Source organism: Marmota flaviventris, chromosome 7 (genome assembly GCF_047511675.1).
Source record: "Marmota flaviventris isolate mMarFla1 chromosome 7, mMarFla1.hap1, whole genome shotgun sequence".
In the NCBI taxonomy this organism is placed as follows: domain Eukaryota; kingdom Metazoa; phylum Chordata; class Mammalia; order Rodentia; family Sciuridae; genus Marmota; species Marmota flaviventris.
The window spans coordinates 91,266,667-91,291,392 of NC_092504.1; the positions used below are offsets into that span (position 1 = coordinate 91,266,667).

General features: G+C 33.1%; 1 protein-coding gene across 4 annotated transcripts in view; it reads left to right on the forward strand.

The window, feature by feature from the left end:
- Positions 1 to 24,726, forward strand: part of Tbck (TBC1 domain containing kinase) — a 224,266-nt gene that overhangs the window by 163,211 nt on the left and 36,329 nt on the right. For 3 of the 4 annotated variants that reach the window (XM_027935483.2, XM_071614491.1, XM_071614492.1), the window contains exon 24: positions 14,226 to 14,401. In XM_027935483.2, the coding sequence (XP_027791284.1) occupies positions 14,226 to 14,401 (176 nt within the window). The remainder of the gene's footprint in view (positions 1 to 14,225; positions 14,402 to 24,726) is intronic. The other variant, XM_071614493.1, reaches the window with a different exon arrangement.

Here is a 24,726-nt window from a genome sequence, read left to right on the forward strand (position 1 = left end):
GGCCTCTGTTTCTAGCCACAACAGTGGTGAGAGGCCTGAAACTTTTGTCCTTTGACCAGTTAGTGGTGTGGGCCTAGATACTGCATGGAGAGAGGCAATGGCAGTAACCAAAGCACCCCCTCTGTGGTACTCACCTAGTTCTGACTACAGTGCATGGTCAGACAGGGTGTGAGGATAGTGTGGCAGAGGGAAATATATAGATAAAGTGATAGCAAGAACCATTGTGTTCCTGTCTATTACCAGTAGTGCATGTCTGAGTGCCAGATTGGGGCTTTTGCTAGGCAAATTCCACGAAGCTCTCTTTGGCCATGCAGACCCAGGGCAGATGCCTGGAGCTAGGGCTTTTCTTCCCACAAATCTTTTATCTATTGCCCCAGGAGCCACAGAGTTACTGAAAGCACCCCCAGCATGCCCGTGTAGACTAGGTAACCACAGGAACTGTGGTGCTTCCTTCCTACCTAGTCAATAACAGGATCTTGAGTATTGTGCAGGGCGATGACCTCATGGGCCTGTGCCTTCAGTTCTGTAATTGACATGAGTCCGCAGGCAGTGGCCACACTTTTGGTCTCATAGGGTAGTATCTTGATCTCTTGGTTTTCAAGGGTGGCAAACTCCAATCTCCTCCATGTGGCAACACCCATCCCCTACAGAGTAGGGTACTCAGTGGACTTAGGTCATAGTCAGTCTCCTGGGCCAAGTTAGGTTACAAGGAAACTGCCTTAAAGCTATGGCAATGAAATATCTGTGAAGCCCCAATTATAGGAACATGCGGAGGTTTCTGATCTTGAGAATAGTCCAAATTCAGATAATGGCTCACTTCTCAAGATGGCTTCGGGCTACAGCACTCTGGGTGTACACTAGATGATGAAAACATTTTCCAAAACAAAGCTACTATCCAGATCTCAGGTTTACTTACCTAAATGGGCTGGAAGCCTGGGAGGATTGTGAAACTTTCCCCTAGCTAGGATTGCCAGCACCTGCACTAATAGAGTTTATTGGGACTCACACTTTCACCCTTACCTCCACAATGGAGTGACTCCTCTCCCTCTGTTGTGGAGCTGGGGTGGCAGATGTTAGAGTATTTATTTCTCTTTCTATGATGTTGTTCTTGGTCTCTGAAACTTTCAAGTTTCAGTCTCTTGCTGATTTCCATTGTTCTCCCACAATCACTCACCTCAAAAATGTAGTTATACACTTAGTTCTTCTCTGTGAATGAGGAGGTAAGTGCTGGGGCCTCTATTTTCCCATCTGGGATCCTCCTTCAAAAATATCATCTTTTAGACCACAAGTAAATTTCAGAAAGTTATATTAAGTGCCAACAATACTGACAACATTTTAATGTAAACAATTTTATTAGAAACAGGTACCTGTTTTTATTATAGAATAGTTTATTTACACTCTATAAAAAATAACCAGTATCTAAATTTAAGAGAACTACACCATAGTATCTACAGTATCCACTATTCATAGAAAACACAATGTACATATATGGCTACTGTTCACCAGCCCCAGGTTTGATTAAACAAAACAATCCAAGAGTATCATCAGTAATTAAAGTACAATGCTTGTTGCTGAGTTCCTGGCATACAATAGTTAACATTTTAACAGATAAGTGTGTAATTTTACTGTGAAACCTGAGCTTTCTATATCTGAGCTGCAAGGTTATTTTGCCACAATTCATGAGGCACACAACATTTTTTGAATAAATATACAGTTAAAATACAAAATAATAAATATCAAAACAAATCTTATAACTCCTAGAAATAATAATTTAAAGATATTAAAAATGGAAAATATTTGTTTTCTTACTTTTATAAAGAAGAGAATCTAAAATTAAAATTCTAGAATATCTAGAAAATCAGTTCTGGATATTAGAACATGTTGGGTATAGCAAACGTAGATGTTTCTATCGGACAATGGTTCATGCCTATAATCCCAGCTACTAGGGCAGTTGGGACACTAGGATCACAATTTCCTGGCCAGCCTCAGTATAGTTTATGGATACATTAAGAAAAGAGCCATTCTTATATTTGGGCCCCCAAGGCCTAAGTCAGTGTATACCAAATAGTGTATTATCAATATGTGTGTATTTAGTTGAAGTAACTACCATAAATAATGTTATATTAGTTAACCTTTAGTTGAACAAAGCATTTGGATAATTAATGATAATCCCTTACTCACCAAGTATGCTAGCTCTGTCTACTTTTTATTCATGACATGCATTTATGTTTACAATTATATATTTATATGTTCATTTGTTTTATCATTTACTCCTCCATCAAGGACCCAGTAGAGATTAGATCTTATTCACCATGGTATCACCAGTGCCTGTTAGTTTATGGCATATAGTAGATAACCAATGAGTATTTTGAATGTATTAATTGAAATAGTTAATTCATTATTCCATAGTTTAGTCTTTTTAAAGATTTTTTTGGGGGGGCGGGGGGAGGTGCCAGGAATTGAACTCAGGATTAGAGATAGGGTCTCACTGAATTGCTTAGCACCTCGCTTTTGCCGAGGCTAGCTTTGAACTCACAATCCTTCTGCCTCAGCCTCCTGAGCCGCTGGGATTACAGGCATGGGCCACCATGTCCAGCTTGTTTAGTCTATTTTTGATAAGACAATGTATCTGAGAAATTATTCTTAAAATCTGTAATATTTGTTGAGAATGCAAATTTGAGGCTCCATGCACACTCCATATCTATTAATCAATCTCAAAGGGTTGGATTCTAAGCCAAGCATGGTGGTGCACACCTCCCAGCAGCTAGAGAGGCTGAGGTGGAAGGATCTTGAGTTCAAGGTGAGCCTCAGCAATTTAGTGAGGCCCTAAGCAACTCAGTGAGACCCTGTCTCTAAATGAAATATTAAAAAGGGCTGGGGATGTGACTCAGTGGTTAAGCACCCCTAGGTTCAATCCTGGTGCAAAAAAATTTTTTTTGAAGTTGGCTTCTGGAATTTATATTCTTACTGAGGTCCCTGAGTGAGTCCTGAAAAGAATATTCACATAGTTTTCTCTTGACTCTTGTCCTGAGAAGTAAGTAGACATAATTGTTTATAGAGAGAATATATCTCAAAATATTCATATTTATGGGTATAGTTCTTATTTTCATTTGTTTCATTTTATTTTAATTTTACACCAGCCTACTTGTTTTGGTATTCAGGCCTAACCTTTTGCAACAAGTTAGCTTTCGTGAACAAAAGCTATAAATCCGTTTCATTACTTAATAGTTTCAGCCTGTTCACTCTCTGAGCCTTTTGGGGGCTGGGAGTGTTAGGGTGTCCAACATGCTAGGCCAGTGCTGTACCACTGAAGTACATCCCCAGCCCTGAGCCTCTCCTTTTGTCTTTACTGCCAGCAGGCAGCCAGTTTTCTTTTCTCCCTAGCTCTCCCAGGCCTTCTTGCTGCATTTTGTGAAAGCAGTTTCTAATCAGCAGTACCAACCCACAACACTGGAATTTCCAAGGTCACCCATGCGGAAATAAATTAGAGTATGAAATCCATCTGGACTCAAAAAATTTAGATTGCTTACTCTTACTGATGTTTTTTCTCTCTTGAAATCAGCAACTGTAACCTCATTAAATCAACTCAAAGTATGTAGTGATCTAATTAGCAACTGTGGGATATTAATACATGAGTATGTGTGAGAATGACTATAAACACAACTGTCATAACATGGAAGCATTGGGAATCTAAAGTGACTGACTTCTCCCTCCTAAAAACTTAAAGACATAAACAATTTTACTTCAAGAGAAGAAATGAAAAGAAGCAACAACAACCAAAAAAAAGTGATGGATTAAAAAGCCAAGAGAAAAGACAGTGATTTTTTTCCCAAAGGAAGAAAAAATTTTCTTTTTCTTGCCCACTTTCCCAGGCAGTGAATTTTGACGAAGTATTATTCATTCAGTGGGCATTTGTTGAGCATTTATTACATTCTAGGTGTTGAGGTTTTTGTTTGTTTGTTTGTTTGTTTTCCATAATGTGAACTGCATCTTTTCCACGTACCTGCTAATTATAAGTATATGAGTAAAAGAAGTTGGGACAACATCCTGAGTTCAGATGAAGAAAGAAAAAAAAAAAAAAAATGGCCCTGCCATGCCCCATTATGGACTGTACTATTCATTCTCTAAACTCAAATGTTAGCTACTTGTGTATAGAGTTGGCAAGACTTTTATCACTTTTAAAGTTCCTTTCCCACAGCATATCAGTTACAAATTTAGCGTCTAATTTAATTCAACACACCAGAATACTGCTTTTGGCAGGTGGAAATAATATATCAGTATGGGACAAAAAAATAAAAAAACATGTATCAGAATGTAAAATGAACCAAACATTGTCTCAAATTCTTTGGAGAGGCAAGTATAAATTTTGAAAAATGTAACAAAATAACTGAGGGATGATTCTTATTTCCAGGTGAAAAAAACTGTAAATTAATGATACATGTTTATCATTGCTTTTTATTCATAAACCTTCATATATTTCTCTTATAAAAAATCTAATTGTTGGGGTTAGGGTTGGGGCTCAGCGATAGAGAGCTCGCCTAGCACATGGGGGCACTGGGTTTGATCCTCAGCAGCACATAAAAATTAAAAAATAAAGGTAATGTGTCCAACTACAATATATATATATATATATATATATATATATATATATATTTTTTTTTTTTTTTAAATCTAATTGTTGTTTCACTGTAGCAGTCTGACACTTAGAAAATGTAAATGATGTTTGCCACCACATTTTAAAACATTTACTATTGAACTTTTAATGTGAAATTATCTTGGGGAAACCAGAATTTGTTATCCCTTAAAATAGGGATAATGATATTAAAACTGTTTTCTTCCTGTAAGATAGAGAAATGCCTAGGTTTTCTCATCCTAAATCATCAAATAAGTAAACATCACTCTTCTGATTTCACTGTGCACAAGTGTCCTCTGTATGGAAGAGTGCTCTATCAATTCAGCAAGTGAAACAAGCATAGGGAAAATGTCCAGAGTTACACAAATATTGCACCATTGGTGTTCTAGGTTGTATTGTACTGACAGTGATTATCAGAGGGAGAGGTGAAGAAGAAAAGAAAGAAATGTTTGGAAATTTTGACGGCAGGGCTGTTAGGATTGGGTTCTTGATAGGAATTACAAAAGAAGAAAATAATATGAATTATTATTGTCTTTGGTGAAAATAACAATTGTCTTGATGTAGCACAGAGTATCCTACTTAGAATTTCCAAAACTGGGAGCTGAACCTATCTGAGACAAAGGCACACTTCCCTACACACAGAAGAGCTATGCCTTGACATAGCTTTAGCATATCCACATTGCAGTTGCCAGAAAGACAATGCTGGTGACAGTTTTTATTCCTCTACAGCCTGATTTAATTCAGTATTGATTTGAGACAGCTTCTGTAGCAATGTTTTCCACCAGCAAGTCTATAGAATATATTTTCTTCATGAAGAGTGATGGGTACAGATAGTGTAATTCCAACTAGATAATGAATATCTGGGGTCTTGCACAGAGGTCTTTCTTATGCAACCTCAAAGTTCAGGGATGTCATTTCATGTATCACTGACATTCCATGGCATTTAAAGTGAAATAGATTCTGGCACAATTTTACAGAAGAGTTAGCAACAACAGACACAGTTATTACCTACAGGATTCAGCGAATCTAATGATTTTCAGTTTTCAGGGTATAAATATCCTATTTATTCAGCCATTCTCTTAGCATTTCTTATAAAATACTCAAATAAACAAGTCTTATTGTATGAGATTTGACAATTATATATAAATTTACTACATTTTAAAATTTTAATTAAAATTTATCTGAAATTTTAACTTATTAGCCTGATTTATACAGAATCTAACAAAGAAAAGTACAGAATGTGAAAGGAAAAGGCAGTTTTATCTGCAGCATCCTCATATCTGCTGGAGAATTACTGCTAAAGGTTATTTCTTTGTTCACTCACACCCAAAATGAGTAAAATTCTCCCTAAACTTATTGCAAAGTACACGTATCTGAATTATAGGTTACTGTTCAGAAGTCGTAGAGAAATTAAGCAAAACACTCACTTAACAAAGATATGGTAAGCTCATAGAGTCTGGACAGATTTGACTTAATATATTTTCAACTTTTATATTTTCAAATGGATAGCTTAAAATGTTTATTTTCTTGGATAAACTAAATAGTTCTCAGTAATTCTAAATATATCTTTATGGTAAACTAGATTCCCAAATGTATTTGTTATTTTTTTAATGTCCTTTTTTCAGTTTCATTTGTCTTTTGTAGTTTCTATCCTTTCTAGTAACAAAAGGTTATTAAAATTGTAATCATAGTACTCATTTGATTTTATATATATATATATATATATATATATATATATATATATATATGAATTGTTTTACCTTTGTTCTTAATATTTTGGGGAAAATAATTTTGCTATTTTTATTGTTACTGAATTAAATTTATATAGATAAGTAGGGAAAATTAGTGTCTGATATTGAGAGGGTTTTTTCCCCCGCAAGAACAAGATACATTTTCTATTAATTCATGACATTTTTTTAAGTTTCTTTGTGACATTGTAAAGTTTTCTTGCATATTTGTTTGTGTTATTCCTAGCTATTTTAACCTTCTGTTGTTATTTCTGGGACATTCTACTTCATTATATTTTCTAGCTGAATGTTTTTTTATATAGAGATATATTGATGATTTTACAATTTGGTGTAGTAATTAAGAGTACAGACTTTCAGGTCTTTGTTACTAGCACTGACAGACCAGATGCATAAACTTAAGCAAGTCTCTTGACTTTTCTATGCCTGTTTGCTTGTCTTTAAAATAGGGATAATGATATTTATTACATATCTTAAAGGACTGACAGGAGGATCAAATGAATAGAACAACTGCTGGTACATAGTAAATACAAGAAAGTAAATACAAAAAATGTGTTTGCTGTAATCATTATCATCATTTTTCAGCCACATTACTGTTCTCTCTTTTGAAATATTTTTGCCAGATGATTCAGATTTCTATTTGCAAATTATGATAATTTTGTGTATTTTTTCCAATTGTATACATCTTATGTTTTTATATAATTTACTGGTTTCACCTTTTTCTTCAGAAAAATATTAAATAATGATGGTAATAGTGGACTTCTTTATCTTACACATGGATTTAATGGTAGTGTCTTTAGTGTTTTGCTGTCTTTGGATTTGAATGATAAATTTTACTATGTTATGAAAGTGTCATGCATTATGATTTCTTAAAAATTTTATCATGTATGTTATTTACATCTTGTTCTGATGATCAGTAGGAGGTAAAGATAAGCTATGACTATTGACTACTGAAATTTGCCTGTGTTTTATTTCACCTTTCAGAATCAGCTTTAAGTCTAGACTAAATCCTGATATCTGTTTGTGTAAAAGAAGTCATTCTTATCAGAAACTGCCAAACTTTTTGTTTAAATTAGTGTTATATTTGAAGTCCCTGCTCATAGCTGGTGTGAAATGATCACAAAAATTCATAGAATAGGCAATTTTGTGATTTTTGAGTAGAAATTGGAAAAAAATATTTATAAGACTCTACAAATAAAGAAACTTTACTGAAAATTTTGAAAAAGTGATCATTGTTTCTAGTAATAAGTAATTTACTTTTGTGAAGATGCTGCTACCAACTTATGTGGCTTTATATGTCCACTTGTCATTTGTTGGTTCTTTTCTTTTTCAATACTGGGAGTTAAACCAGGGACACTATATTGTTGAGCTACATCCCCAGCAGTTAAGTTGCCCAGGCTGGACTTGAACTTGGGAATACTCCTTTCTCAGTCTCCCAGTAACTGGGATTACAAGGCATACACTACTGGACCAGCAGTTAATTTTTGATTATATGTAGTATTCTTATCATTATTGAGACTTAAATAGCCTCCTATGTTTTAACCCATAATTTATTATCAGGTTTTACAATTGAATAGCTATTTTATTTCTAGAAATAAAATACTTATAAACACATTTTACTGTCTCTGGCAATATGGCCCAAAAAACCAAAAAATAAAAAAAAACATTAGTGAATATGTATGTTCAGAATAAATATATATATATATATATATATATATATATATATATATACACACACACACACACACACACACACTTTATATAGTATTTTAAAGATTTTTTTAACTACCAAAAAATATTATCCATATTTTTTCCTTGGGTTACCTTCTTATTATATATTAAGCTATATTAAGCCAAAAAAAGGATATGAAGTTTTTTTAATTTAGTAATTTTAGCATCGAATATATCTAAAATATTGCTGTAATTCATCTGTAGCATTATAACTGATAATTTTAATTATAATGGCTATTTTATTTAACATACTTTATGTACATAAAACAGTTTTAGTTTTTCTTTTGGTTTTCTTTTTCATTGAGACATTTTATACATCTTTATGGGGTGCGCTGTGGTAATTTAACACATGTATACAATATGTAGTAATGAAATCGGGTAATAACCATTTCCCTCTCAAATATTAATTATTTTTACATGTTGGAAATTTCATACTGTATAGTCATTTCAAAATTCATCAGATTTTTTAACCAATAGCTCTCCTACTGTGCAATAGAAAAACCAGAACCAATTCCTCCTCTGTTTGTTGCCTCTTATTGAACTTGTATGCTTTGTGGAATAGCAGTGCTACCATATTCTGCAAGGAAGGTATCAAAGTAACTCCAGAAGTTAAGCTTAGTGGAACCACTCTCATTAGCTTATTATTTACTTTAGTCCAGGAAATATATCATGTTCTGGTTTTACTTTGAAAATCACTTTCAGAAACTTACATGCAAGTAACTAACACCAACACCATACCACCTTACCACCTCAACCCATTTTTTGTCTTACAAATCAATAACACTAGAGTTCTTTGCTGTAACCTCCATCTATCTTTTCTATCCTGACTTAGACCAATTTAAACCGTATGAAATATTACCCAGCTACTTGTCATTGAAATACAGAAGCTTGTATTGGTCTCAGTTGATATAATTATATCATGCTTATGAACAGTACTTATGAAGCCTCACAGTGAGAATCACTCTTGAATCTCTTAAAGTAGAAACTTCAATGGCATTATTATGTACAGGTGTATTACTTTTGTCCCAAGAGAGAAGCAAGAGGTTCGGGACCTACTTCTAGATACAGATCAGTCACAAAGAAGTCATGGAATTCTAGAGAGAAAATAAATGTCCATCTATTCCTGCCACTTCATTTTATACATCAGAAAACGAAGGCCCAGAGAGATGAATTATCTCCAAACCAATATCACATATCAAAGGGAAAATTACTCTCCTTGCAAAAATTTAACCTATAATTTTCCCAGATCATATCTGAAAAATTTAACATAAAATACCCAGTCACTTATTATGGTTTGTATTAGAAGTGTCTCCCAAAAACTCATGTTTGAGACAATGTAAGAATATTCAGAGATGAAATAATTAGGAGAGCTATAAACCAATGAGTGGATTAATCCATTTCATGGATTAATAATTTGAATGGATTAATGGTGGTAATTGTAAGCAGATAGCATATGACTAGAGGAAAAAGGTCACTGAGGGCATGTCCTTGAGAATTATATTATCCCTGCTTCTTGCTCTCAAGCTGTCTCTGCTCCTGCCTGACATGAGGTGAGCAGCTTTCCTCTGCCATGCCTTTTCACCATTATGTTCCACATCATCTTGGCACTGAGCAACTGAGTCAGCTATCCATGAACTGAACCTCCGAAACCGTGAGCCCCAATAACCTTTTCTTCCTCTGTTGTTCTTCTCATCTATTTTGATCACAGTGACAAAAAGCTAACACATCACTAAAAACATTCTATCTCTACTCTTATTTATATTTCATATGCATTATCTCTGCCTAAGTTGGGGAAATCTCTTTAGTTTGGGAGCCAAACTAAAGAGAGCATGGAGCATGACAGTTATTTCAAACTCCATTTCAGATGCAGTATTTCTAAATCTTAAAAATATTAACCTCTTCCCAAATAAGAGGGGAAAATGGGAAAAAAGTGCTATTGAAACAGTGAATATAGATAAAAATATCTTTGTAGCGTTAGTTAAAATTTCCTTGAGAATGATAATGATGTCTGTCTATGCCATTTGCAAAAGGCTATAAATACTTCCTTATGCACGAGATTGAAATTTCTAGCACTAAGAAAGCATAGTCAGTTTATTACAAATATGTGGAAAAATCAGAATTGAAGAATCTTACTTTAAAAATCTTAGTCCCATTTTTATCCAAGCCTTATTAATATTTTACTTAATTTTATTAAGCTTTTTCTCAGCTAAGCATTTATGTGCCCGACAAAATTGGGAATTTTTTTTGACAATTTTGTTTTCTTTAAATTGTTCATCCTTTCTCATGAATTGAACTGCAATTTCTATACTGCTGATTTCAAAACTATGACCCTGTAGCTGGAACCTATCCTAAATGTCTACTCTCCAAATGCATTCTTGACATTTCAACTTGGTAGACCTGGCCGTCTCATTTTCACATATCTAAATCAGAACTTACCTTCCCTCTCATCTGATTTCTATCAACATTACTCTTTTTAAGTTTTTTACTTATGTTCAAAATTTGAGAGCCATGATTTATTTATCACTGTCCCTTTATTTCTATATACTTTCTCCTTGCCTATTTTCCTATACTCCTTCTCAGATGTCTTCCTTTCCTTCTTTATCTTTTCATTAAGTCACTCAATTTTTTTAAGTAGCTACTAAGTTCCAAGCTTTATAGTAGGCAACAGGATATAAAAACAAGTCTGAGCCCCTGCTTCCAGGAGAACAGTGTCAGAATTTATAGAGCAAGAGCTATAAACCTGAGAAACTCTGGATATTTGTAAACTGAACTTCAGAAAATTATTTCAAGTTAAAATAGGATCCTGACTAAAATTTCTGCCTCATTTATATCAGCTGAATTGGAAAAACAAATGTCGGCAGATTTTTAAATGAGAAGCTTGCATCAGTATACCTCCTAGAGATAGAACCAATACCCTGGTAGGATCAAGTCATCTTCCCAGTGTGTTTGGTAGAATTGCCTGATATAGAATGCTGTGCTTGAAAACAGGAAAATGTCTGCATTTTTACCAGGTTTAGATTTTGGCTTACTTGGTGGAATTATCACTAATGCATGCTAATACTGTTTCAAAGGGTCCTATTTAGTGACTTTTATCAGTAATACCACCAAATAAATTCTGATTCTGGGATGGCAATAGAAAATGACTTTTTATAAAAAGTAGTTCTCAGACAAATGCAAGTATTTGCACTTTAGATATGTAAGCATATATATGCATCATATATATAGGTTCTTGGGCTGAAATTCCAAATTAATAGACATTTCTGGAATTGTTCTATAATTACTCTAAATTCTTATCCTTTGTCCATAAACCAAGTCTCAGGAACTTGGAAAACTAGTCACACAAGGAAAATTCTGATGTCTATGATACTAAATAAGACAGAAGTTGTAAGTTGTGCAGAGATTTTTTTTTTAAATGCCGTAGGGGAGATTTTACAATGAATTGTAAAATCACTTATGAAACTAATTTAAAAAAAAATTATGTATTTTAAATATCATAGGGACTGGAGTTGGGGCTCAGTGGTAGAGCACTTGCCTAGCATGTGTAAGGCCCTAGGTTAGATTCTTAACACCACATATAAATAAATCAATAAAATAAAGGTCCATAAATATCTAAAAAATTTCAAAAAAAAATAATGAATATCATAATTATTTTCTTCTTAAAGTAGGGTGGTTTGTCCGAAACCTAATTTGTTAATATCCTAAAATTAATTTACAGAGGAACTTGAATGTGTAATATTTAAGTTCCTTTCGCATACATATTTGTAGACATTTGAAAAGTTATGATCATATTTGTCAGTGTTCCTCTTGTGTTTCTACCATTTCATGTAACAATAATCTTTTAAAATCTCACATATGACACACTTAGTTAGAAACAATGCCAAAGAGAGTCTTTCTTTAAATTAATCGTTTCTTAGTGTAGTAAAATTGTCAGTAAAATCATCACTGGAGAAGAGAGATCTATAGAAGATCTGAGAAGGTCCCAAAGAGTTCCTTGGAGAGAGGTGGAAAATCCACTTAAGACCAGCAGGGTCCTTGACATACATGATGGGAAGGAATTTTGGACTGGGATTGTGGCTCAGTGATAGAGCGCTTGCCTAGCATGTGCAAGGCACTGGGTTCAATTCTCAGCACTACATGTAAATAAATAAAATAAAAATTCATCAACAACTAAAAAAGTTTTTAAAAATTTCAGCAGAGGTACAAATAGACTTGTTTAGGAAAGCAAGGAATACATATTTAGAGAGGATGTGGGCCATCTCAAACCATGTTTTATGGATTCTTAGCTCCTCTTTTAAAGAGAATTGGATTAGAGGTAAGTACAGTTAGGTATGTAAAGATGACAGCAGTCTGGTCATTCTCAGGATCCTTTAGGCTGATAGTAGTCTCCATTATCTGATTAGTAGATAATGTTAGAAAGTCCCCTACTTTATGGGTTTTTTCAAGATATTCTCTTTTTTTATTCTATTTATCAGTGAACTAATGAACACTACACAGGGTAGATATACAAATTTCCCAGAAATTTAGAAGTGACAGACCTTGAAGAGAGACTACCTTGGGGAATGAAAGATCTGGAAAAGAATGTGGAACCTCAAAATTATATTTCTTTGCCGTTCTTTTATGTATCTTTTCTAAACATTTTTAATTTCTTCTATTTTACTTCAAAATCGTCTTCTTCAGCCAGGGTACTTCTTTCACACAGTTGAAATTTCAGTTTGAAATGCCATTTTTGTCAATAACTAAAAGTACAACTAGATAAGTCAAAAGTTCTTTATTTTATCTTCATAAATGTGTAACTTCATGTGAAGGCTGGGAAAAATACCTGTGAAAACTGAAATCTGATGAAAAGGAGATGGAAGCACTGATTGTATGGCTTGCTGATTTTAAAGCTCTTTAATCTTTCTGAAGCACTTTTAATTTCAGAATGTTTAAGTAGCTTTAATTCCTAATATTAAAAAATTAAAATTCTTAATGCCTATTTTTATTAAAAGCCATAAACCTGTGAAGCTTTGCAATTTCCTTTTCTATTTAAGTTAATAAAGTGAGAGAACAAGTGCTTTACCACTGAAGAATTTACGGCGGTCAGGGAAATCCAAGAGATGAGAGCTGACATCAAACTCGAATTGGAAAATATTATTTTCAAAATATCTGTCTGATAAATGATCCATAGGATTTATGTTCTCTTGCCTGGAAATACTAAATTAGAATTTCTAAATATATAATCCCATAATGAAACTGAGAAGAGAGATCAAATTAATAATTGAGATAATAAGTAGACTCAATTTTGATAATTTATTAAAAATATAAAGATTTATCCTTTGAATTCCCTTCTTTTCAATCAAGTAAATTTTAAATTCTAAAATTATGTCACATAAGCCTTCAGGAGTGACTAAATTTATGTTAATAATTTTATTGTCTGTTATAGGTATGTGAGAGAATCCTTGTCCCTACTAAATAACAAAGAGAATAGCTGTTTGTCCCTTGTCTGAATCATCGTTATGCCACACAAAAAGCACATAGACCAGTGTGCTACTTTGATATTCTGGAGACTGCTTTTACTTCGTAATTAAGACATGTTGTCAATTTGGTTTCCTAAGAAAGCATCAGATTGTTTTTTATTCTTCAGAGAATCTACTTTTCACTCAACCATTTATATATAATAAATTATAAAATTTTAACACATATTAAATTATATTATAAAATTTTAATACATATTTTAGAATGAGTTTCTTTAATTAGTATGTATCCTGAGTTACATTACAATTTCTCATATTACTGAAATTGTAATTAATATAATTCACAACAGTAATTACACAGGAAGAAAACTAATGTGCTTAGAGGAGCTGGGGTTTTTTAAAAGATACACAGGATTCTCATAAGGAAAATTTTGCTTCATCTGTACATTTGCTTTCCTATAAATGCAATAAAGAATTGCCGAAGTGCCTCAATAGCTAAGAGCACAGGTACACAATATACTGCTAAAATAAGATTGTTTTCTCTTTTCCATTGTACTATATTTATATTGATTAATATAGAAAGTCTGAATGTATTTTATATTGTCTCTAGTTTGTCTCTGCAATATTCTCAATATTTTTGATTTCTCTTCATGTGTTTTCCAGTCAAGAGAATCCATCCCATTAAATGACCTAAAATCTGAAGTATCACCCCGGATTTCAGCAGAGGACTTGATTGACTTGTGTGAGCTCACAGTGACAGGCCACTTCAAAACACCCACAAAGAAAACAAAGTCCAGTAAGCCAAAGCTCCTGGTGGTTGACATCCGCAATAATGAAGAGTATCCTTTACTTATGCACTTTGGAAGCATGGTCCTACCTTATTCATATTTCTTCCTTTCCATCTAAAGGATATGTGGTAAAACAATGAGCATTTCTAGTATTCCTCTGAGTTCAGATAGCTAAATGACTCTCAAACTAGATGCCAGAATGGTCTTATGTGAGATTATATTTATAAGATAACATATACCAGAGACCTAAAAATATTTTTCAAACAACACCAGAATATTGGGATATTTTCCTGTTTTCTTTTGGTTTGTTTTTCTGAAAGTGTGTGTGGTTTTCTGAGGAATGTTGCTATTCTTAAAGGCATTGGATCAGTCATTCTATAGATTGGAATTTTGGCAAAAAATGAAGAATATATACCTGGTCTCCTTCAGAATCTAGAGAAAACGTTTGCAAGGATCTTAACACTGAACTTGTATTTACTATAATTTCCTAAACATTGGCTTACAGAAACATGTAAACTCACTAAATACAAGTACTTCTTACTAAGATTTTACTATTAAACATGTCATAACTTCCAGTGATTTTTATTTGGCATTGAAGATTTTATTTGACATTGAAGAATAAACACTTATCCTTATGTTTCATCTTTCAGATTCTCATGAAATGTGACTTGATTATTCTCTAAAATCTAGGCAACTGAATCATACTCTTTTAAACACAGCAAATCCTTCTTAAAATAAAAAATTTTCTTAGAAATTTGATATATGAAATGGAAATAAATTTTATAATTTTTTTCATAAGTTCACATTTATAGCATTTATTAAATATAAATTTACTTTATGTAAATGCTATATATATTAAATATAAATGCTACAAATAAGGGTTAGCAGGTTGATGGGTTTTTTTCTAATTAGTTATCTATGGCAATAGAATTATACCTCACACATAAAGTATAATTTCTCATTCTTCTGGTTGTACATAATGTAGAATCCCTCCAGTCATATAGATATATATGTACATAGGGTAATAATGTCTGATTCATTCTACTATTCTTCCCACTCCCATACTCCCTCCTCTCTACTGAATCTAAAGTAACTCTATTCTTCCTTAGCTCCTGCCTCTTGCTGAATTAGCATCTTATATCAGAGGAAATATTCTGCCTTTGGTTTTTTGAGATTGTTTTATTTAACTTAGCATGATTCTCCAGCTTCATCCATTTACCCCCAAATGCCATCATTTCATTCTTTAGGACTGAGTGAGATTCCATCGTGTGTGTGTGTGTGTGTGTGTGTTGCGTGTGTGTGTGCGCGCGCGCGCACGTCACATTTTCTTTATCCATTCATCTGTTGAAGGGCTCCTAGGTTGGTTCCACAGTTTAGTTATTGTGAGTTGAGCTGCTATCAACATTGATGTTGCTGCATCTCTGTAATATGCTGATTTTAAGTCATTTGGTTATAAACTGAGGAGCGGAAGCTAGGTCAAATGGTGGTTCCAGTCCAGGTTTTCTGAGGAATCTTCACACTGCTTTCCATAATGGTTGCACAAATTTGCAGTCCCATCATGTACCTTTTTCCTCACATCCTCACAACATTTATTGTTGTTTGTATTCTTGATAATTGCCATTCTGACTGGAGTGAGATGAAATCTTAGTTTTGATTTGCATTTCTCTAATTGCTGAAGGGGTTGAACATTTTTTCATATATTTGTTTATTATTTCTTCTTCTATGAAGTGTTTGTTTAGTTCTTTAGCCCATTTATTGATTGGTTATTTGGGTTTTTGGTGTTAAGAGTTTTTTTTTAATTCTTTTTTTTTTAATTTCTTTATATCCTGGAGATTAATGCTCTATCTGAGATGCATGTGGTAAAGACTCTCCCATTCTATAGGCTCTCTTCACAGTGATTGTTTTCCTTTGCTGACAAGCTTTTTAGTTTGAATCCATCTCATTTATTGATTCTTGATTTTACTTCTTGCACTTTAGAGGTCTTGTTAAGGAAATCAGATCCTAGGCCAACATGGTGAAGATCTGGGCCTACTTTTTCTTCTAGTAGGCACATTTACAGAACTGCTTGAACAATTAATTCTTAAAATGTTAGGAAATGGAGAATACAGTTTGAAAGCCTACAATTTCAAATGATACATCCCAATCTTTTTGTGAAAAGTTGCTACTTTTTATTTTCCCTAAGCTATGAGACCCTTGAGTTTGGAGAGAGTATAGATGTGATGTCCCTGGCTGGTTGCTAGGGCTTTATGTATACTGGAAGTTCCTGGCAGAGAGGGTATGTGGCATACCCCCACAAAAGGCATGAAATTTCAGTTGAATAGTCCTGCTTTAGAAGTTCTTACAATCTGATACTTTAAGGGTTTAATATTTTTTAACTTTTTAGGGTATCTTGTGCTTGAGCCTTTAGTCAAAATCATTCTCTCATGAAACCATCAAAAACATACAGCATATAGTCCTGTTTTAATTTTAAAGACTATTACTAGAATAATAAATGAACATCACTCCTCTAATATTTCCCTCCAAATAATTTAGCTATTTTAGATTTAAAAACATACAATATGAAAGTGGCATTCATTCCAATATTTTCCAGCTTCATAATCTTAATTTCTTTTCTCTGATACTCTCCTTTATGTTCTTCTAGATGTATACAAACAAAAGAGAAGAAAAGAGAACAGCTGAACCTGAACATTGTTCCTTGATGAATATGGATGAATCTCTAATGTAGAAGTGCCCTTCAATGTCTAAAGTTAGAACTAAGAAAATAATTTACTTGGACATTTAACTGCCTATCTATGATTGTAGGTTAAAGGAAGAGAATCAGTGTTACTCTGTGCCACTTTTGAATGGGGTAGGTTCAGGCAATGAAGACAATAAAATGAAATCATCCATTTTTGGCTATTCTGAAGAGCCTAACCTATGAAGTTTTTTAAGTCTCCTTTTGTGAAAGCTTCCTTTAAAACTAAAGGGTTTTTTAAAAATAATTTTATTAGTGTATATTAATCATACAGAATAGTGGATTTCATTATGGCATGTTTATACATGCTTATGACATGGTTTAATCAAAGTCATTTCCCCATTACCTTTCTCTTTTCTCCCTCTGGTCCCTTTCCTCCCTTTTGCATTCATAACATCCTTCATTTTTTTTCCCTTCAGTTTCTGTATATGAGAGAAAACATATAATACTTACCTTTCTTTCTGAGTCTGGCTTATTTTGCTTACCACGATGCTCTCCAGTTCCATCCATTTTCCTGCAAATGTTTTTCTTAATGGCAGAATAAAATTCCATTGCGTATATATACTACATTTTCTTTATTCATCTCTTGATTAACAACAAGGATGATTTCATCCCTTGTTATCGTGAATTTTTTTGTGATAAACAGAAATATGATATCTTTAGTTAAGAATTTAAAACTGAAAATTTATAATTTTAAAGTATGCTGATTTTAAATCTTTGGAGAAATATCAAGGAGTGGTGTATTGCTGGATCATATGGCAGTTCTATTATTAGCTCTTTGAGGAACCTCCATACTGATTTCCATAGTGGCTGGACTATTTTACATTCCTACCTACCAACAATGTGTAAAAGTCCCTTTTTCTCCACATCCTCATTTATTGTTCTGTGTGTTTTTGAAGATTTCCATTCTGATTGGCACAAAATGGAATATCGGGGTAAGTTTGATTTGCATTTCTCTGATGGCTAAAAATTATAATTCATATAATTATTAGTTTTTCATATAATAATTCTCTTTCATGTATTGTTGGTCATCTGAACTTCTTTTGAGAAGTAGATACTTCATTTTCCATTTGTCCACATGAATGGGTTTTTTTAAATTTGATATTGATTTTTTGAGTTCTTAATATATTCTGGATATTAGTTCCTAATTAAGAAAACTTTTCTGACAAAGATTCCTTCCAGTTCTGTAGGCTGTCTCTTCATGTTGTTGTTTTCTTTCCTGCTGTGCAGAAGCTTTTTAATTTTATGCCATCCAACTTATTGACTCTTGTTATTATTTCCTGACCCATAGAACTCTTTGTATGTTGATTCATCCTTTGTTTTCTTCTAGCAATTGCAAAGTTTCTGATCTTATACCTATGTCCTTGATCCATTTTCAGCTAACTTTTGTACAAGGTGAGAGATAGGGATCTAGTTTTATTCTTCTACATATATCCAGTTTTCCCAGAACGATTTGTTCAGGAGGTTGTCTTTTCTCCAGCATATATTCTTGATACCTCTGTGAAGAATCAGTTGATTATAAGTATTTGATTTGTCTCTGTCTTCTATTCTACTTCATTGTCTATTTTTATGCCAACCCCATGCTGTTTTTGTTACTGTGGCTCTGTAGTAATTTAAAACTAAGATATTCTTAAAGTTAGACCATTTATCCTCATGACATTTCTAAATTTTTCCTCTACCACATATCTACTACTTTTACACTTCTGAGTTCCAAATATTGCTACCTGTATTTCATAGTGCTTTGAGAGAAGCCAATTTCTAAACTTTTCTCAGAGTCATTGGTTATCATTAAATCTCTATTAATATCATGAAACTGTGAACAATGGAGAGCTATACATCCAACAATACCCTTTGATTGAGTTGTCTAAACTATTTATGACCTTCCAAGGCTGGAAGAAGCATAAGCTTTTTATAAATCTTCTGTGTTCTGTACTGTTTGATTATATTATACTATAATAACATTTCCTTGTAATTATTCATGCTAAATCCTATTTTTAAGGAATTAGAGACAATGGAAAGATATGTGCATAGTAATAAATACATTCATAAATTTAGTGCTTAGAATCAGTGTGATTATTTGATATTTTTAGATATCACCATCATTGACAGCAACTGCTAATATTACTCTCTATAGTGCTATGGATAATTTTTTAAGAAGAAGACATAAAATATAGTTCTTATTTGCCAGGTTGCTTCAGTATGAGGACTGTAAAACACTAAAATGTTTTATGCAAAAAGACAAATGAATAGTAAAGACAATCTGTAATAAGAGCCGAATGAGCAATACAAACAAAGAATACACCAGCAAGGACCTAATATCTGGATAAGAGTAACAGATAGGTATAGAACTCATGTGCTTTTAATATTTGTAACCCCAACACCAGGGTTGGCACCTAGAAAGTATCCAGAAAATATTTACAGAAGGAAAAAGGCAGAATGATATACCCACAATCTCCTATGGTACACTTCAAAGTTAAACATCAAGATTCTTTTGGCATGTGTCTGAGGTTGTAGCTCAGTGCCAGAGCACTTGTCTTAACACATGTGAGGCACTGGGTTTGATCCACAGCACCACATAAAAATAAATAAATATAATAAAGGTATTATGTCCATCTACAACTAAAAAATATTATAAAAGTCATTTGGCAATATATAAACTCTTCTTGCACTCTATAGCTGAGACCCTTTTCCCTTTAAGCCTGGAAGTAAGACAGTACTTACAAGAAAGCAGTAGAATCAAAATTTAGAGTTAGAAGTACGCATCTAATTAATATTCATTAATTGAGTAAATATTTATTGTATTATTGATTGTGTGCCATATAATGTAGATTTGGTAGAACTGTTGATAAACAAAGTGACAAAATTACTTGAACTTCTGGAAATCTCATTTTAATTGGAAAGATAAGCATACCTTTAAAATGATCTTAAATGGCAAAAAAAAAAATGTTAATTAAGTAAAAAAATAAAGCAGGAAAGAAGATAGGAAGTTGTTTTAGTCAGCTTTTTTGCTGCTATGACTTAAAGACCCAACCAGCACAACTGTAGAAGAGGAAGTTTATTTGAGGGTTCTGTTTCAGAAGCCTTAGTCCATAGAAGGTCAGCTTCCTTGCTCAGGGCTCAAGGTGAGGGAGAACATGATGGCAGGAGAGTGTGGAAAAGGAAGCAGCTCACATGATGATTAGAAAGCAGAGAGTCCACTCTCCAGAAACAAAATATATACCCCAATGAACCACTTCCTCCAGCCACACCCCACCTGCCTCCAGTTATCACTCAGTTTAATCCCACAAGGGATTAAAATTCACTGATTAGGTTAAGGATATGAGCCAATCATTTCTCCTCCAAACCTTGCTTTATCTCACATGTGAGTTTTCAGGGGATAACACATCTAAATCATAACAGTACTGTTAGAATTCATATATAATACTCAAGGAGAACATTGAGATGATGATATTTCAACAGAGTCAAATGATGTGAAGAGGTGGGCTATAAAAGATATGGAAGGGATTTCTAAGCAAGAATTTCTGACATATGAATACATGGCTTGGCATTTTTGACCAACAAGGAGACCAGCAAAGTAAGAGATGGAGACAGAGAATAGAAAATTATCAAAACCAACAGAAGTTTTGGGGTGGTCGGAAATCTCAACAGTATATTTTAAGAGTTATTATTTCACCTTATACCATTACTCAATAATTCCTGAAAATCCAAAACTTGAGATTTTTTGATTTAGAACTTTATGGAAGATGCAAATATATGCAGCAGCAACAATGTGTACTGTATTTGTTATTTTAAAATGAGAGACACTTAGAATGAGTAAATATAAGAGAATTAATTGTTAATGATAGCTACCATTAAGCTTTTACACCGTCCTAAGCATGGTTCTAGTTCTATGATGTGCATGTATTTAACATCTCTAGTTTACTGATGAAGAAACAGGATTAAAGAAATGAAGCAACTTCCCAAGGCCATAAAATTGGCTAACTTGCTCCTAAACCTTTATACTATTTGCCAGGCACCTATCTAGTCTCTGCATAGGATGTTAAGCATAAACAAGATTGAGGCAAATGAGTTTATACAAATTAATGACTGAATTAATGTAATGTATTTTTTTAAATAATTTCATTTCTCTCTTGCCACAAACATGTTTTCCACTCCTGTTTACAATGGGAGGAATGGAATGTTCTATATCACATTTTCTTTCTTCAAAGAAAGTTACTTTTGAAATGTTGTTTAAAATATTTTCTAAATTGCCTATTGTTTTCCTATATTGTCTTTATCTTCTACTTTATATTGTTGAAATGCAATATTTGGGCTTTGCTCTATAGACAGCCACGGAAAGCTTCTTATCAGGAATATATTTAGGAATAAATTTTTGAAGGAATAAATTTTTAACTTGACAACATCATAAATAAAATGGCTTTTCAGAAAAGGTGAAAGTTGGAGGAAGCAGCTACATTTGCAGTAGCTAAGCTCAAAGTAATCAGTGTCTAAAGTAGACAGTAATGGGAATAGAGATGGACAGATGAGTAAAATGTTAGAAGGGGCCACTAATATGTTAAAAATGGAGGATTTGGGGGCTGGGAATGCAATTCAAATACACTGCAACAATAGAGTTAGCAAGGAAATGATATCTGAACAATTTTTATTTCAGTTAATATTATTTAGTTACATTACGTATGGAGAAACTGGGTTTAATTCCGTTTTCCTTTTTTGGCTACTGATATACTAACAGTATAGCCTTCAGGGCTTAAAGATTTATAACACTAATTAAAATTAGCACAGCAAACAAACTTACATAAAGGTATGTACACTTTCATAATTGCTCTGGCAAGATTGGTGTACTTTATCTGTACAGGTATGATGTCACTAAGTTTGGTACCCAGCAAAAATACTGTGTTCTTTTAGGATTTAGAAAAAAATGAGATTATTTCTGTGTTGAATTTTGAGAGCATTTTTAAAGGGATTTTAAAAATCTTTTGGTAAAGTGAAGAATCTTTCTGGAATATGAGCATTCATAAAACTGATTTTTTTCCTATCTGCTTAATTAAAGTATAGTATATCTGCTTACTGTAGCATTACATAGACTGATTTAGGAATAAAAGAAAGTCTTCATTTCTTAGAAACCTAGAAGATAATATATGCCATCCCTGCCTGTTAATGCTATTCTGATAGCCCAATTCTTTTATCACAATGAATTTAAAAAATTTTTTCAGATCTGTTTGTCCACGGGACTACCATGTTTTATTTTTTATTTTTATTTTTTTAAAGAGAGAGAGAGAGAGAAAGAATTTTAATATTTATTTTTTAGTTATCGGCAGACACAACATCTTTGTATGTGGTGCTGAGGATCGAACCCGGGCCGCACGCATGCCAGGCAAGCACGCTACCGCTTGAGCCACATCCCAGCCCCTACCATGTTTTATTAAGTGGAAAAATTTTATTATAATCTCACTTGAATGCTCTTTGGCAGTGTCTACCAGATAGAATGTAGAGCTGTAGTATTGGAAGCGTATAGCTTATTGCCTGGTCACCAAGTATCAAAGAAAACTCATGAGTATATTGGAATGTGTCCTATAGTATAAAGTAGTAAACAGCTTTGTACAAATACTCTGAGTAACTGCTGTAATAACTGGATAATTTCATAAGTACAGATTAAACATCTCTTATCCAAAATACTCAGTACCAGTAGTGTTTTGATTGAGATTTTTTTTTTTGGAAATTTATCTGAACATAATGAGATTTCTTAGGGATGGAATCCAAATCTAAACATAAAATTTATTTACATTTCACATACAGTTTATACACATATCCTGATACAATATGTGTAATAATTTGTACATGAAACAAAGTTTCTTGGTTTGAAATTTCCACTTGTGATATCATGTGAGAGTTTTAAGATTTTGAAATATTTTATATTTCAGATTTTGGGGCTAAATTTGGGGGCTCAAACTATATTTTTATAGTAGAGAGTTATTGTAATTCCTACTGTCTTTTTTAATCATGATTTTTAATTCCTTCAAGAATTTCATCAAAATTTCTAATTTCACTTGGACACTGAAAAGTTAAAAATTATTGTTTATTGGTATTGTCATTTTTACCAAAATCAAACTGAAAATTATAGTGGGCATTGTTGGAATTACATTATCAAGATGCATATATGATTGAGGCTAATCACCACATAATACTTTGGCCTCTGGGTTCAATCCCCAGTGCCAAAAATAAATAAATAATTTTGCATCTACTTATTGTATAATCCTAAACTGGGTATTTTGAAGCTGAAGCTTTATAAGTTCTTAATTTGTAAATAGCTTAGTGCCTAGCTATTGAGAAGTATACTTAGTACAGAACCTCTTTGTGTTTATGCTTACATGAAATAGCTTTTTTGAAATGCAAAAGGTTAAAACAGAGAATTTAGATTTTTATCTAGAATATAAGGAAAGCAATGAAGTGACAGTCATAATCCTAAAATATGTAATGTTTCATATTCATTTCACAACACTATCTTGCTGTAAAGAATCTTTACATATTTGTCTTTCACAGCAGGACAGTGAATTGAAACCAATTCACAGAGAAAGAGCTTATCAATGCATATTTTCTGTCCTTTTGCTGTCCTTATCAGATTTAGCCCAGGAATGATCACTTGAAGTTGCCAAATATGAAACACTGTGTTCTATTTTACTATTCTAATTTAATATAAAATACATAAAAATATGCACTTTGCTTCTTTTTTAAATACATAATATGCACAGTATTTTATTGTGATTATGAAGGACTCAAAAGTAGCTGGGTATGGTGGGAGGTTGTAATTCCAGCAACTGGGAGGCTGAGGCAGAAGGATTGTAAATTCAAAGCTAGCCCCAGCAAGTTAGTGAGGCCCTAAGCAACTTAGTGAGACCTTGTCTCAAATCAAAAAATAAAAAGAGCCAGAGATATGGCTCAGTAGTAAAGTGTCCCTAGGTTTAGTCCCAATATATCCCCTGCAAAAAATATGGGAAAAGAATATTCAACTACATACCTTTGCAATATAATCTGGTCATCTTCTTTAAGATATTTAGAAATTACCTAAAAAAGTTTTGCTTCCTCTTATTATGTCTTTCACATAAGAATCTGAATTGTAAGCAGTGAAACTAAATTTTTAAGGAAGAAAACAAAGGATTCTTAAATGACGGAAGTTGTCTTCTTCATTATCCAACTAATTTAAACAAACAAACCAAAAAAAAACTATTGGATGAGGCTGTACTAATGTACTAATGTGTAACTAGGCCAATCTCATTCTCCTCTGCTGCTTACCAGTCATGCTGTTAAGGATAGAAAACTTGGAGGTTCAACAACTTTGTCTGTAATCATTCATGCTTAGTCTTTTAGGTGCTAGAAGTTTCATGACAAAGAAGATTCTTGGATGAGTGCTCAGATGTTTTCCAGGACTTTTTGATTCTAAACTAAGAATAAGGGAACTTATTAGTTAATGCTATTTCTTCTGTGTCTTGTCTTCCAAAGTATAACCAAACAAAGGTCTTAAGTAATTTTATGTTTTGGATATTAACTTTCCTCTTCCCAACAATTTTATTGCCATCATATTTTATCAAGCATTTTAGCATTTAATCCATACTTTTAAAAAACATAAAGCATAACCAACAGTAAA